Genomic DNA, 12,920 nt, shown 5'->3' on the forward strand with positions numbered 1-12,920 from the left:
AAACCAGATCGTAAAAGCCTTTTCATGGTAAAAATACTTAATAAATGGTAAAGAATTCAATTTGGCTTCAGCACTTTGCCTACGATGTTTATTAGCACGAAGTACCTGGTTTACTATACTAATGGACCACATGGACCTCAGCCTCCATCATCCTCAGACTGGAAGACTGCATGGTCTCAGCTCCCACAGCCAACTAGAAAGGATCATAATAGAGGTCCTGGGTAGAGTGAGAGGAACATGTGGACCAAAACTTACTGGGGTGGGGGGAGGATTGGAGGGAGAGAGGGGGCACCCCCGAGTCACCCCCTCTCCAACCCCCCAGCTCCATCCTCCGCTGCGGCCGGAACAGCTGCAGGGGCCCCGGAACAGCTGCAGGGGCCGCCACCTCCGCCTTTGCAGGCTGAGTCATCACTGAGGAGTGATGACTGAGGAAGGGGCTCAGAGGGGAGCCATCATGAGTGATGTTACCATTTTGAAAGAAGGTTGGGTTCAGAAGGTGAGAATATATTTAAAAAAACGCCAAGATACTTCCTTTTGAAGACAGATGGTTCATTCATTGGATATAAAGAGAAACCTCAAGATGTGGATTTACCTTACCCTCTCAACAACTTTTCAGTGGCAAAATGCCAGTTAATGAAAACAGAACGACCCAAACCAAATACATTTATTATCAGATGTCTCCAGTGGACCACCGTTATAGAGAACATTTCATGTAGATAGTCCAGAGGAAAGGGAAGAATAGACAGAAGCTATCCAGGCTGTAGCTGACAGACTGCAGAGGCAAGAAGAATGAATTGTAGTCCAACCTCACAAATAGATAATATAGGGGAGGAAGAAATGGATGCATCTACAACACATCATAAAAGAAAGACTGATTTTGACTATTTGAAACTGTTAGGTAAAGGCACTTTTGGGAAAGTCATTTTAGTTTGAAAGAAGGCAAGTGGGAAATACTATGCTATGAAAATTCTCAAGTTATCGCAAAGGATGAAGTGGCACATACTCTAACAAAGCAGAGTATTAACACCAGACATCCCTTTTTAACATATTCCTTCCAGACAAAAGATCATTTGTGTTTTATGGTGGAATATGTTAATGGGGGAGAGCTGTTTTTTTATTTGTCGAGAGTGGGTGTTCTCTGAGGACTGCACACGCTTCTATGGTGCAGAAATTGTCTCTGCTTTGGACTATCTACATTCCGGAAATATTGTATACCGGGATCTCAAGCTGGAAAATTTGATGCTGGATAAAGATGGACACATAAAAATTACCGACTTTGGGCTTTGCAAAGAGGGGATCACAGACGCAGCCACCATGAAGACGTTCTGTGGTACACCAGAGTATCTGGCACCAGAGGTACTAGAAGATAATGACTGGTCGAGCAGTGAACTGGTGAGGCCTAGGAGTTGTCATGTATGAGATGATGTGTGGGAGGTTACCTTTCTACAATCAGGACCATGAGAAACTTTTTGAACTGATACTAATGGAAGACATTAAATTCTCTTGAACACTCTTCAGATGCAAAATCATTGCTTTCAGGGCTCTTAATAAAGGATCCAAATAAGCGCCTTGGTGGAGGACCAGATGATGCAAAAGAAATGATGAGACACAGTTTCTTTTCTGGAGTAAATTGGCAAGATGTATATGATAAAAAGCTTTTACCTCCTTTTAAGCCTCAAGTAACATCTGAGACAGACACCAGATATTTTGATGAATTTACAGCTCAGACAATTACAATAATTCTACCTGAAAAATATGAGGATGGGATGGACTGCACTGACAATGAGAGGTGGCCTCATTTCCCTCAGTTCTCTTACTCCGCAAGTGGCCGAGAATAAATCTCTTTCATTCCAATGGAAAAAAAAAAAAAAAGATTAGGTGGGGTTGTGGAACCACTGAAACTGGCCCTTCGTCACTCTTCAGACCTGGAACCAAACTCTCTGCCTGGCTCAGCTTAGAGCTCAGCCCCACGGCTGTGGGAGAGCAATGACACCGAAGGTATATTCTGAGAACAACCAGCCACAGGACCTCAGAAGGGCAGCAGGTGTCCGGGGATAAAGCTCACACTATAGAGCCGGATGGAAACGGTGTCCTGAAACAAGTGGGGAGGAACAGCTGGAAACCAGTGTGCTCCGTGAACTTCCACCCAACTCAGGGCAAACATTTCAAATCACTATTTTTGCTCACTCCTTGGAGGTCACTGAAGGTACAAAGGTGAGCAGCACCTGCAGTTTCTACTGGAGCTCATGGGCGGGCTAGTCATCATTCACGCATGTTCACAAGCAGCCCAAAGAAGCCAAAGTGACACGTGCAGGACCTACATGGGGACAATGGAGTTTCAGTTTCACACAGGGAATATGCCATAAGCCAAATATATGTGTTTTCAATTGCTTTCTATACTAAGAAAGTAATACATCAACTAACCAAGTCACTGCCATGGAATCGATTTGGACTCATAATGACCCTTCACAAACCCTTGATAATTTATGAATTATTTTTCCATGTCTTATACTGACCGCTGTCTCCCTTCAACCGCAATATCAATCTTAAAGGTGGTCTGGGTTTATTTGAACAATTGGCCTAACTTGGGGATGTAAGCCTTGTTTTGCACCTAATTAGCATGGGAATACAAATGGGGTCATATTTATACTCATGAGCCATTGTGATTTGACTAACAGGACTTCCTGGGGCTTTCCTCTAACAATGTTTCCCTGTTGCTCACCATCCACAGAGTGGAGATGCAGCCTCGCTGCTAGTCACTCCACCACACCGGAAGCCAAGACACTCCATCTCTTCCTTTGGCAGCTGTCTGCTTCCGTAAAGATTTACATTCTGTAGCTTGATTCTGTCCTATAGGATCACTATGAGTCAGCATTGGCCCCATGGAAGTGGGCTTGGGATTTTTGGTTTTGTTTTCTAGTGTATGGTGGAGCTGTGGTGGGATGGTAGTTAAGAGACCTGGTGGGTTTGAACCACTGACCTTATAGTGAGCAATCCAACAAGTACCCCTTACAGTGCCGCCAGCGTCCTTCCTATCGTATTTCTAAAATGGCCATTTCTAAAAAAGAGGAACTTAAAGGCTCCGATAGTGTAAAGAGCCTTGTTCAACATCCCATATCTGAAGCTAGTGCTGGGATGTGCACCCAGGAGGATGTAATTCCAAGTGCTTGGCCTCACGTCTGGCGATTGTTGGGCTCAAACTCCGTGGAGCCCACTCATTATGGGCAGGCAGCCTGCCTCCCTCTGTTGTTTGAACTGCCAACCGTGAGTTGGTATCTCAACACTCAGCCTACAACGCCACCAGGGCTCCTTGAGCCTTGATTGTTGTGGGGCAATGGTTTTCACCAGGTTCTGCGTCTGATTCTCAGCAAACACACAGGCTGCAGTGTGAAAAGTTACTCCCTTCTGATTACATCCACGAGAAAGTCTCTGCTTAGTATCAGTTCTTAAACATCTAACGCTTGGCCAACCCTTTTAAGCCGAGAAAGCGGCCAAGTCTGAGCCCTGCAGGGAGGGGAAAAGCGACTCCAGTCTTACTTTCTTTAAGGTGTCTACTCTTCTATGTGCTCTTCTTGGCAAGGACACGGAGTTTCCATTTGTTGTTCTAGTATCAAATTTCTTCATAAACCTGTTTTTGTGTATAGAATACCTTTGAAAAAGGCAAAAAACTGGTGAAATGCATTACTGCGACCCTAAATGGTACCAAACTTGATTAAGTGAGAAAATTATTAAATGGGTCGTCGTGCGGACGGCAGGGAACATACGGCAAGACCCCTTGCAGGTCTTTTGGGAATGACTGAAGCTAAGGTAAATGGTGCGCAAAACTTCCTGGTAACCCGGGAACCTAACGTCTCCGCCCACTTCCGCCGGTGGCTAAACGACGCTTCAGCGCATGCGCAGACTCTCCGGCCCTCCCCGGAGTCTTGGTCCCAAGCCCGTCCGGGAGCGCGCAAACGCACGCTCGCCCGGGACGCGCACGTACGCCCCGCCCCGCCGGCTCGCAAACCCGGAGGCGGCGTGTCCCCGGTTGTTTCGTCCCCTGAGGTAATGCCCGGGAAGGCGGGGAACTTGGAGGAGGCGGAAGCCGGCGCCGAGGAGTACGGCCCGGAAGAGTACGGTCGGGAGGACTCGGGCGCCGAGGACTCGGGCCCGGAGGACTCGGACGCGGAGGAGTCGGGCGCCGAGGCGGACATGGAGGCGGAGCGGCCGCGGCCGGTGTTGCGCTCGGTGAACTCTCGCGAGCCGTCCCAGGTCATCTTCTGCAACCGCAGCCCGCGCGTCGTGCTGCCCGTGTGGCTCAACTTCGACGGCGAGCCGCAGCCCTACCCGACGCTGCCGCCGGGCACGGGCCGCCGCATCCACAGCTACCGAGGTACGCACGCGGGCCGAGCGCCCGAGGCCCGGGAACGCCCCCGCCGGCCGCGCGCAGGTGCTGCGCGCACTCGGCTCACGGCCGCGGCTCGGCCCGCGCCGCGCTCCCCTCTGCGTGCTCCCGCGGACTCCGCGACCCCGGGCGTGCGTTTCAGTTAGTCCTGGAAGAAGGGCTTCACCCCGCCGCCCGGCAGACTCCGTTGTCCCCAGTGTGGCGGCGCAGCAGGCCCTGCCTTCCTGGAGGACGTGGGCGGGGTGGGACGCAGGAACCGGTCCTGGCCTGCCTTTCGGCTGTGGCCTGCCTTTCGGCGGTCAGACAGGGTGGGGGGTGGCGTGCAGTGGGGAGCCGGCTCCGGCCCGCGCGCCGCCGGAGTGCTGCCTTCTCTGCTGAAGGAGCAGCCTGAGCAAGACCTGGTGCCTTGGAGGTGGGAAGAGTGTCCGTCGACACCAAGCGATCCCATGTAGGGTTTTCGAGAGTGCCCATCTATAAACAGGGAAGAGACATTGTTCGGTTTGCACACTGCGAAGAGTAACCCCCCCCCCAGGGGTACGGTGCTTGAGAGTGGAAGAGTACTGGGCAGGAACCAGCTACGAGAAGTTGTAACCTCGGTGAAAGGTAACTAGATCTCCCTAGGCCTGAGGCAAGTTAGCAAGCCTTGTTACCACAGTGTGAGCCCAACCCATGATGAGCCATAAGTTACAAGGTAGAACTGTTTAACATTTTTTAAAATTTGTTTTTAAACTGCTTGGTGTAGGGCTTTCTTGACCCTAATCTTTGGGAAAGCAGGTGGCCGGGCCATCTTCGTGGTGCCACTGGGTGGGTTTCAAACCGTCAACCTCTAGGTTAGCAAGGATCTTTCTTTGTGCCAACCAGATCTCCAGTCCTGTCTCTGGAGGTGCCCTGGGGGTGGAGGGATGAGGGGGCTTGCACAGCCCACCTTTGAGTCAGCTAGGTAGCCACTTCATGTCAGCCAGGTCCTCCCCGGCCTCACTCAGTTTTTACAATTATTTTGTGAGGATCCTGATGGATCTCTCTTTGCTTGATGGTGGTGTATGTATTTCCGTTTTTTCTTCTTGAACTTTTGCCCCCCAATTCCCCTGAGAGTTCTTCCAGAGATCATTTCTGTCGCCTCCCCTGTTGTATTTATGAAGTTGTATGAATTTACATTCTGCAGCATTTATCTACTACTGCTTTAAGCTGAACAACTACTGAAGTTTCCCCACCAGATCTTCAAGTGAAGTGTTTACCAACACGACTGTTGATTCTGAGGACAACCTTTCCTTCCTTAAACAGTCTAAGGCTTGGGGCTTTATGGCTACTCCCCTTTTTTGTAAAGGATGCATTTGGTTCATAAGTTCAGATCTTGTTTACGTACGGTGCAATGCACAGGTCTTAAAGTTTGCTGACCTTGGACAGATACAGCACCATCTAGGTCCAGTTGTAATTGAGAATATTCTCATCAGGCCAGAAAACTCCCTTTTGCCAGTGCCCACTCACTTCCCTTCATCCCTCCCAGTGGCCACTGCACGTCTGACTTTTCACACTCTATATTAGTTTCATCTGTTTTTACAAAATGGTCCCTTTTCTGTTTGGCATCTTCCTTTCAACATGATGGCTTTTTTGCATGACTTTTTTTTTTTAGGTAAAAATATGTAAAGGGGGCTTCAAAATGGACTTTTCCACGAACTCTTTGGAATCCCCGCAGATACCACGCATTGCTGGAATCCCCGCAGATACCAAGCATTGCCGTCTCCACCCTGTTGACTGGCACAGTTCAGTGGCCCTGCTTGCTTTCACCCTGTTCACCTCTGAATTTTTGAGAATCACAGATTTGAGGAGTTGGTGGCCACTTCTTCCGGTTTGCATTGTTTGATGTGATTTGCAATCCTGTACTTCAGGTGAACTTTGCTTTTCCATCAAGCGTACAGGAAGGTGTTGGAGTTGGAGCCTTAAGTGTATACTCTGCTGTTTATTCTCTGTTACTTTGAACTTTTTGAGACCTGTTTCCTCTTTTGTTAGTGGATCCGTGATGAAGCTTGACCAAAGGAATGTTACTGAAAGTGGCTTGTGTCCATGTAAACTGAGAGGAGGAAGGATTTCATGCAGCTGGAGGGAAATTGCTGCCTTGACTCAGACCAGTGTGGCTACTTAACAGACTCTGCTTCCTTAACAGGTCACCTTTGGCTCTTCAGAGATGCAGGCACTTACGATGGGCTTCTGGTTAACCAAACGGAATTGTTTGTGCCATCTCTCAATGTTGATGGACAGCCTATTTTTGCCAACATCACACTGCCAGGTACCGATGTTTCATCTTTTTTTTAAAAGTGGTTGTTTATTGAAATAAGTAGAGGCTGAGCCAGTTGAAGAAGCCAAGTCCTTCCTGATTTTTGCCTGATGCTAGGCCAGTAGCCTATTTCCTTTGAAGTAATGTTATTTGTGTGCACATTGTATATATGCATACTTATACACTTATGTACGCTTGTATACCTATTGAGTCGGTGGCCTCCTCTCTGGGATTGCACTGTGTGGGGGAAAGCCAGCCCCCCACAACTAATCATGGGTTCAGTTAGCACAGTTGTACAGTTAAGATATATGTAAAGATTATAATAAAGTCATAGAGAATTAGAGATTGGAGAGAGAGTCAAAGAAGTCAGACACATTTCATGATAGCATGCTCACCTCCTGGATGACCATGATCTTACCAGCCAGGTCTGCACACAACGTGGGCTGAGAGGGCAAGAGAGTGCAAGAGCAGACAGGCACTTTATTGCTAACCAAGGCTTATATCTACTTGGGCATGATTACAGGTAACCACACACGTCACAGGAAGGGGCTGTACAATAGGCACTACAGCAGTAGGAGGGGGATATACAATGGGCATAGGCGGAACAGGAAGGAAATGAGCTAGGGGTGTGCACATGATAGGAAGGGGAGGAACTAAGGGTATACATGTGACAAGAAGGGTGGACCCTAGACTCAATATAGCAGCCTAACCTTGGTCACCTTTGAGTGGACTTGACCTTCTACTACTGTCCTTATGAGAAGGGAGTAGGCCCTACTTGTGGGATAAACAGTGGTGACTGCTTGCTCTGGATGGCTGATAGCTCTTAGGGAGAATGACCCCTGACCTCCTTCTGTTGACCTCCAAGTGTATAGTCACCTGCCATGTGTATCAAGCAGCTAAGTTTGGGATATATTTGGGAGAGACAACTTTGGAAAAATCTTTGTTTCCCACAGCACTCTTTGGAGTGATTTGCAATCCTGTACTTCACGGGTGAGCTTTGCTTTTCCATCCAGATTATAGAAAAGTAGAGGAGTTGGAGCCTGAAGGATATACCCTGCTGTTTACTCTCTCTGTTACTCTGAGTTATTTGACACCTCTGTTGTCTTCTGTTAGTGGATCTCCTGTGAAGTTTGTATGCACTGATGTTACTGAAAGTGGTTTGTATAAATTTAAGCAAAGAGAGGGAGAAGATTTCATGTAGGTCAAGGGAAACGGTGGAATTGCTACCTTGACTCTGACCAGTGTGACTACTTAAGACATACATTGGATACGAAGATGTGCATCTCTAGAGCTCTTTGGGTTCCTCAGAGAGGGGCTAAATTAAAATAGCCGAACATAGAATGTTTCCTGGCTCTTGAGCAAAATTGTACTCAGATAGGTTCAGGAAGTTGGAGTATAGAGTGTATCTTATTTATAACTTTGAATGTTGAAGTTCACAAGGTTTTTAAAAAAGGTTGAATTGAACATGAACATCGTAGTTCACTATTTCAAATTTAAACAGTTTCATTAGGGTGAACCCTAAGAAACTGATGTTTTTGTGAGTTAAAAAATACCTGTCACTTCATAGGGTTCAAGCTAATATATACGTAGAGATTTTGTTTTAAGGAAGTAGTTTTATAAAAACCAACACTAATAAGTTAAACTTGGTCAATTATGCCTTAATGGATACCCATAAGGAATAGTAAGTTCCTCAGTGCCCTCAAAATAGGATACCCCAAAATCCAGTGACACACTAATTGGCTATGTCTTGCTGTGTTAGAACCACTCCAAAAGGAACAGCACCATTTTATTTTGTAGTATTGGGTAAGCTTAGCTCTGCAGCTGTCCTGCTGATTGATCACTGGTGTGGCTGCTTTCTGGGTGCCTCTCTCTGGGTGGTCTCAGGCCCTTTCCCCAGTGTGTGCTCTTATGTAAGCTATAGCTTCCTCGTTTTCTAGAGTTTGAGCCAGTGTCATTTCATCCATGGTTAGTTCTCACAAATTCCAGGCCCAGCACAGTTTCAAACAGAAGTTAACTACACAAGGGATTGAATACCATGAGGCATGCATTGGGTTTGTCAAATCTATACACTGCTGCAAAATACATGCCCACTGTTTTGTTTCCCGTCCCAAGTGAGACATGTTTGTGGTACATGTGGCCGCCATGGTTGGCATCCCCCGTCCCCTGTCCCGAGGCTGAGGGTGTGCCTTTCTGCCCTTACAGTGTACACCCTGAAAGAGCGCTGCCTCCAGGTGGTTCGCAACCTGGTCCGACCTGAGAACTACAGGAAGCTGGACATTGTCAGATCGCTCTACGAAGACCTAGAAGACCACCCAGACGTGAGGAAAGACCTGGAGCGGCTGACGCAGGAGCATATTGCGCATCAGCACACGGAAGGGGACACAGACATGATGCATTGAAGTTTCACTTGAGTGCTTCCTGTGACGGTCCTGACCAGGCCTGGGCACTCATCCTCACTGTCAGGGATCTGTCTGCCTGCTGCAGTGGACTGTGCTGCGCTGCGTCGGTGTTAGCTGACTTCACCAGGCATTGTGGGGTTGACACGTATCCCGAGCATAATGTCTGCTCTTTTTAGAAGGGTTGATCAGGAGAAAGTAGCTGCATTTTTGCCTCCCAGCAAGTCAGGCCAGATTCTGTATAATATAAGGATTGTGTGTAATTCCGTGAGGATTACAGCATACCCTTTGATTCCAAGACTGCACTAGCATCTGCTTGCAGCTGCTGTACTATGGTTGGTGACACATAGGCCTCCCTGCAGTTGGGAGGCTGAGATGACCTTGAGGCAGGGACAAGTCTGTCCCCTCTGAGACCCCGAGCACATACTGAGCTGCTTTCCTAAGTGTTGGAGGCGTTTTTTTTGTTGTTGTTGTTTTTGGCATTAACATGTATAGAGTAAGCAGGTGTTTTTAAGAGAATTGTTTTGTACTAAGCACTTGTTAATTGTTTTTAACACTGCACTTTCTCTGTTCACTCTTGTTGCAGTGTTATGTGACTGCTGTTTGTAACCCAGGTTTGGCTCTACACAGAAAATGGTGGTCCTGTGTAATTCCAATGTTATGGAGTGGAGCTACTGTGCTGGAAATAAGCTTTTGCCAAGTGCAGGCATTTCTGTTCCTTTTCAAGTTCATGACATTTCCTTTTGCTCCTCGGTTGGGTCATCAGGTGGTATCTGGTGACAGATTTCCCCTCACGGGGGAAAGCCCTCCAATGTCTGGCAGGTTATTCCTAGCACACAGTGGACTCCTGGAGTGGCCCAGGATGTTTTATAGTTTTATAAATGGACGATTCCTTTCTCAGACTGGGCTTGAATTCTTTAACTCAAACCATCCATGGAAGTTTGTATTTTTTAACTCATAGTTAACCAAAAATTGGGGAAAGTAGAAGGAAAGCTCATCCTTATAGACATGCAACCTAAATACAACCACTATTAACATTCATGAATTGTTTCCGTCTTTTTTAGGGCATATTTTGTTGGGTTTTTACATAGTTGAAAGTATACTGTATATACAATTTTGTATTCAACCCTTTCATTTAATGTAATGTGAACGTTTTATTTGTTGTTGTTTTTCATGTTATAAGCTTTATAAGCCTTTACAACAGTCTCCCTTTTATAATTATGGTTGGGATATACCCAGGCATCTCTTCAGTTTTTCAGGCACCATTCCTATTTGCTGAAATCAGAGTGAAATGAAAGAAACCAACTCACACACTTTTCTCACTACACTTGAGATTTCATGGAATTGTATTGTCAACATGCAGCATGTTCTGATAATTCTCATTCTGTGATATACTTCTAAGATGAAGTGTAGGCTGTGGGAGAAACGTGGAGGCAGAGTCTGATGTGCTGTATGAGCCAGTCAGTCCCAGAGTGGGCCAGGGTGGGGGCTTCAAGTGAAGGTGTTGGGTTAATCCAGCCTCAGTTCTACTTGTTTTTTTTTTTTTCTACTTGGTTTTTAACCAGTCTCTGTATCACAATGAGAGTCCATGTGCCTCTTACTAAGAAGTGCAGGTTAAACACGATGTTTTGTGTTGTCCAGAGAAGATGAAGAACCTGTAGTGCTCGTTGTCTTTCAGTTACAATCTTGTGGGTGTGGTCAGTGTACTGCTCTTCAGAGACATGTTTCCAATCCTGAGGGTTTGTAGTTGCTTTTCAAAGAGAAGCAGTACTTCAATACTTAATTAAATGGTGCTGAGTAAAGGAAATGGTGAGGGTATGTGGTGTTATTTTAACCAGGTTGGTTCTTCTCTGAGCTTGGTAAACGTGTTCTCACACAGACTTGGGGCAGGGGGTTGGGGGTGGGGGTGGCAAAGCAAGCAGTTAGTCTTGGTTCTTTTTTTTTTTAATTGTATTGGGGGCTCATAAACCTCTTATCACAATCCATACACAAATCCATTGTGTCAAGCACTTTTGTACATTTGTTCCCCTCATCATTTTCCAAACATTTGTTCTCTACTTAAGCCCTTGGTATCAGCTCATTTTCCCCTCCCATCCCCCTCACCCCTCCCTCATGAATCCTTGATAATTTATAAATTATTATTTTGTCATGCCTTACACTGTCCGACATCTCCCTCCCTTCACCCACTTTTCTGTTCCCAGCTCAGTTCTTTTTAACCCTGTTTTTGTTATTTTTTTAATTTATTTTTTTACTAACCCTGTTTTTTTTAAATGCTCCTGTTACCTTACTTTTCTTATAATAATGGAGTTTTACTGCCAAAAAAGTTTAATTCAGAAAACTATTAAGAAAACCATTTTTAATCGGGTAAAAGCAGTCATTTCTCCCCTCAACCCCCACCCCTTCATGAACATGGAACCCTAAAAGGTTGTGATTACTTTTCGCCAGTATTTACATTGAGATAATGATGGAAAGAAGACATTGGTGGAAATCCTTGCAGAAGGGTATGAAATAGCAGTGTCTCACATCCTTGGTATCTGAACTATCCAGACACTTTGATGCTAGGTTTCTGCCCCATTCTCAGTCACACTCTGTGCTATTTAGTGGACTTCCTGCTGACTCTTCAGTATTGACATACTTTTCCTTTCTCCCTGCCCCCACAGAACATTTTCCTTTGACCTCCCCAACATAAACGATACTTCATTAGCAGATTAGAAAAATTGGACATACTTGTGTGGGTAATCAGAAAGATTGGGCAATAGCACTAGACATAAAAGATCAAACCCACAAAACTTGATTAGGAATTTGGAATAATAGACCATAAGAAAGTATAAGTCAGCTGCACAATTGTGATTCCTGACAACAGAGCTGGGATTAATGAAAGAAAGACATAAAGGAAATTCTCTAAAAATAATGTTGCGTACAGTCCTTTTAGATCAGCGGTTCTCAACCTATGGGTCGCGACCCCCTTGAGAGTCGAACAGCTTTCACGGGCCACCTAATTCATAACAGTAGAAATATTAGTTATGAAGTAACAACACAATTTTATGGTTGGGGGTGGTCACCACCACTTGAGGAACTGACAAAAGGGTCACGGCATGAGGAAGGTTGAGAACCGCTGGTTTAGATGCTCACGGCAGCCCTGTATGTCAGTAGAATTCTCCACAGAGTTTCCAGTAGATCGCAGGTCTGCTCTGGCTGCACTTGAACCCCTGGCTTTTCAGTTAGTAGACAGGTCTGCTTAAAATTTTCACTACTCGGAGAGAGGAAATACACTGAATTACTTTATGAAAAATTGAAGGGAAGTTAGACCTTGGATGTCTCCACAGCTGTTAGCGTGATAGGGAGTGATGAGAGATGACAGGGTCTCCTCTGTGGGAGGGTGGTGGTTCATTTAGCCCAGCCCTTGAATTTTGAGCTAGCTGCTGCAGTTCTCCAGTGCTTGGGTGTCCCAGACAGGAACTAAAGGTATGCATTGTCCCAATGAGTCTGGGTTACCTTGCCTCGGGACAACTTCAGGGAGCAGAGAGGAATCTTGAGGCAATGTCCCAGAGACTCCTTTATGTCTCCTTGAGGTGGGAGAACAGTTTTACCCATCAATAGATGAAAATGTTTTAAAAGACCCTTTGGGAACAGTTCTCAATACTAAAAGTGAATTGTACATTGATAGAGATTGATCAAATAAGTTATCGTACTTCTAAATAAATCATTAATGGTAAAATGGGTGTTTAATCATTGCCGTTTTTGAGGGAAAGAGCCCTGCTAGTGTGGTAGCTTAAACAATGGGTTGCTAACAGCCAGGTTGATGGTTTAAATCCACCAACCACTCCATGGGAGAAAGATGAGGCTGTTGGCTCCCATAAAGATTTAT

General features: G+C 46.0%; 1 protein-coding gene and 1 pseudogene across 2 annotated transcripts in view; both read left to right on the top strand.

Annotated features, from left to right (window-relative positions):
- Positions 1 to 508: 508 nt before the first annotated feature.
- LOC142449052 (RAC-gamma serine/threonine-protein kinase pseudogene) lies at positions 509 to 1,838 on the top strand (annotated as a pseudogene).
- Positions 1,839 to 3,972: 2,134 nt separating this feature from the next.
- VHL (von Hippel-Lindau tumor suppressor) overlaps positions 3,973 to 12,920 on the top strand; it is an 86,083-nt gene continuing 77,135 nt past the window's right edge. Inside the window, exons 1-3 of one of the 2 annotated variants that reach the window (XM_075550464.1) lie at positions 3,981 to 4,372; positions 6,546 to 6,668; positions 8,859 to 12,865. In XM_075550464.1, coding sequence (XP_075406579.1) covers positions 4,048 to 4,372; positions 6,546 to 6,668; positions 8,859 to 9,055 — 645 coding nt within the window. In that variant the 5' untranslated portion in view covers positions 3,981 to 4,047 and the 3' untranslated portion in view covers positions 9,056 to 12,865. Of the gene's footprint in view, positions 4,373 to 6,545; positions 6,669 to 8,858; positions 12,866 to 12,920 lie in introns of those variants that run through there. The other variant, XM_075550462.1, reaches the window with a different exon arrangement.

Source organism: Tenrec ecaudatus, chromosome 5 (assembly GCF_050624435.1).
Source record: "Tenrec ecaudatus isolate mTenEca1 chromosome 5, mTenEca1.hap1, whole genome shotgun sequence".
In the NCBI taxonomy this organism is placed as follows: domain Eukaryota; kingdom Metazoa; phylum Chordata; class Mammalia; order Afrosoricida; family Tenrecidae; genus Tenrec; species Tenrec ecaudatus.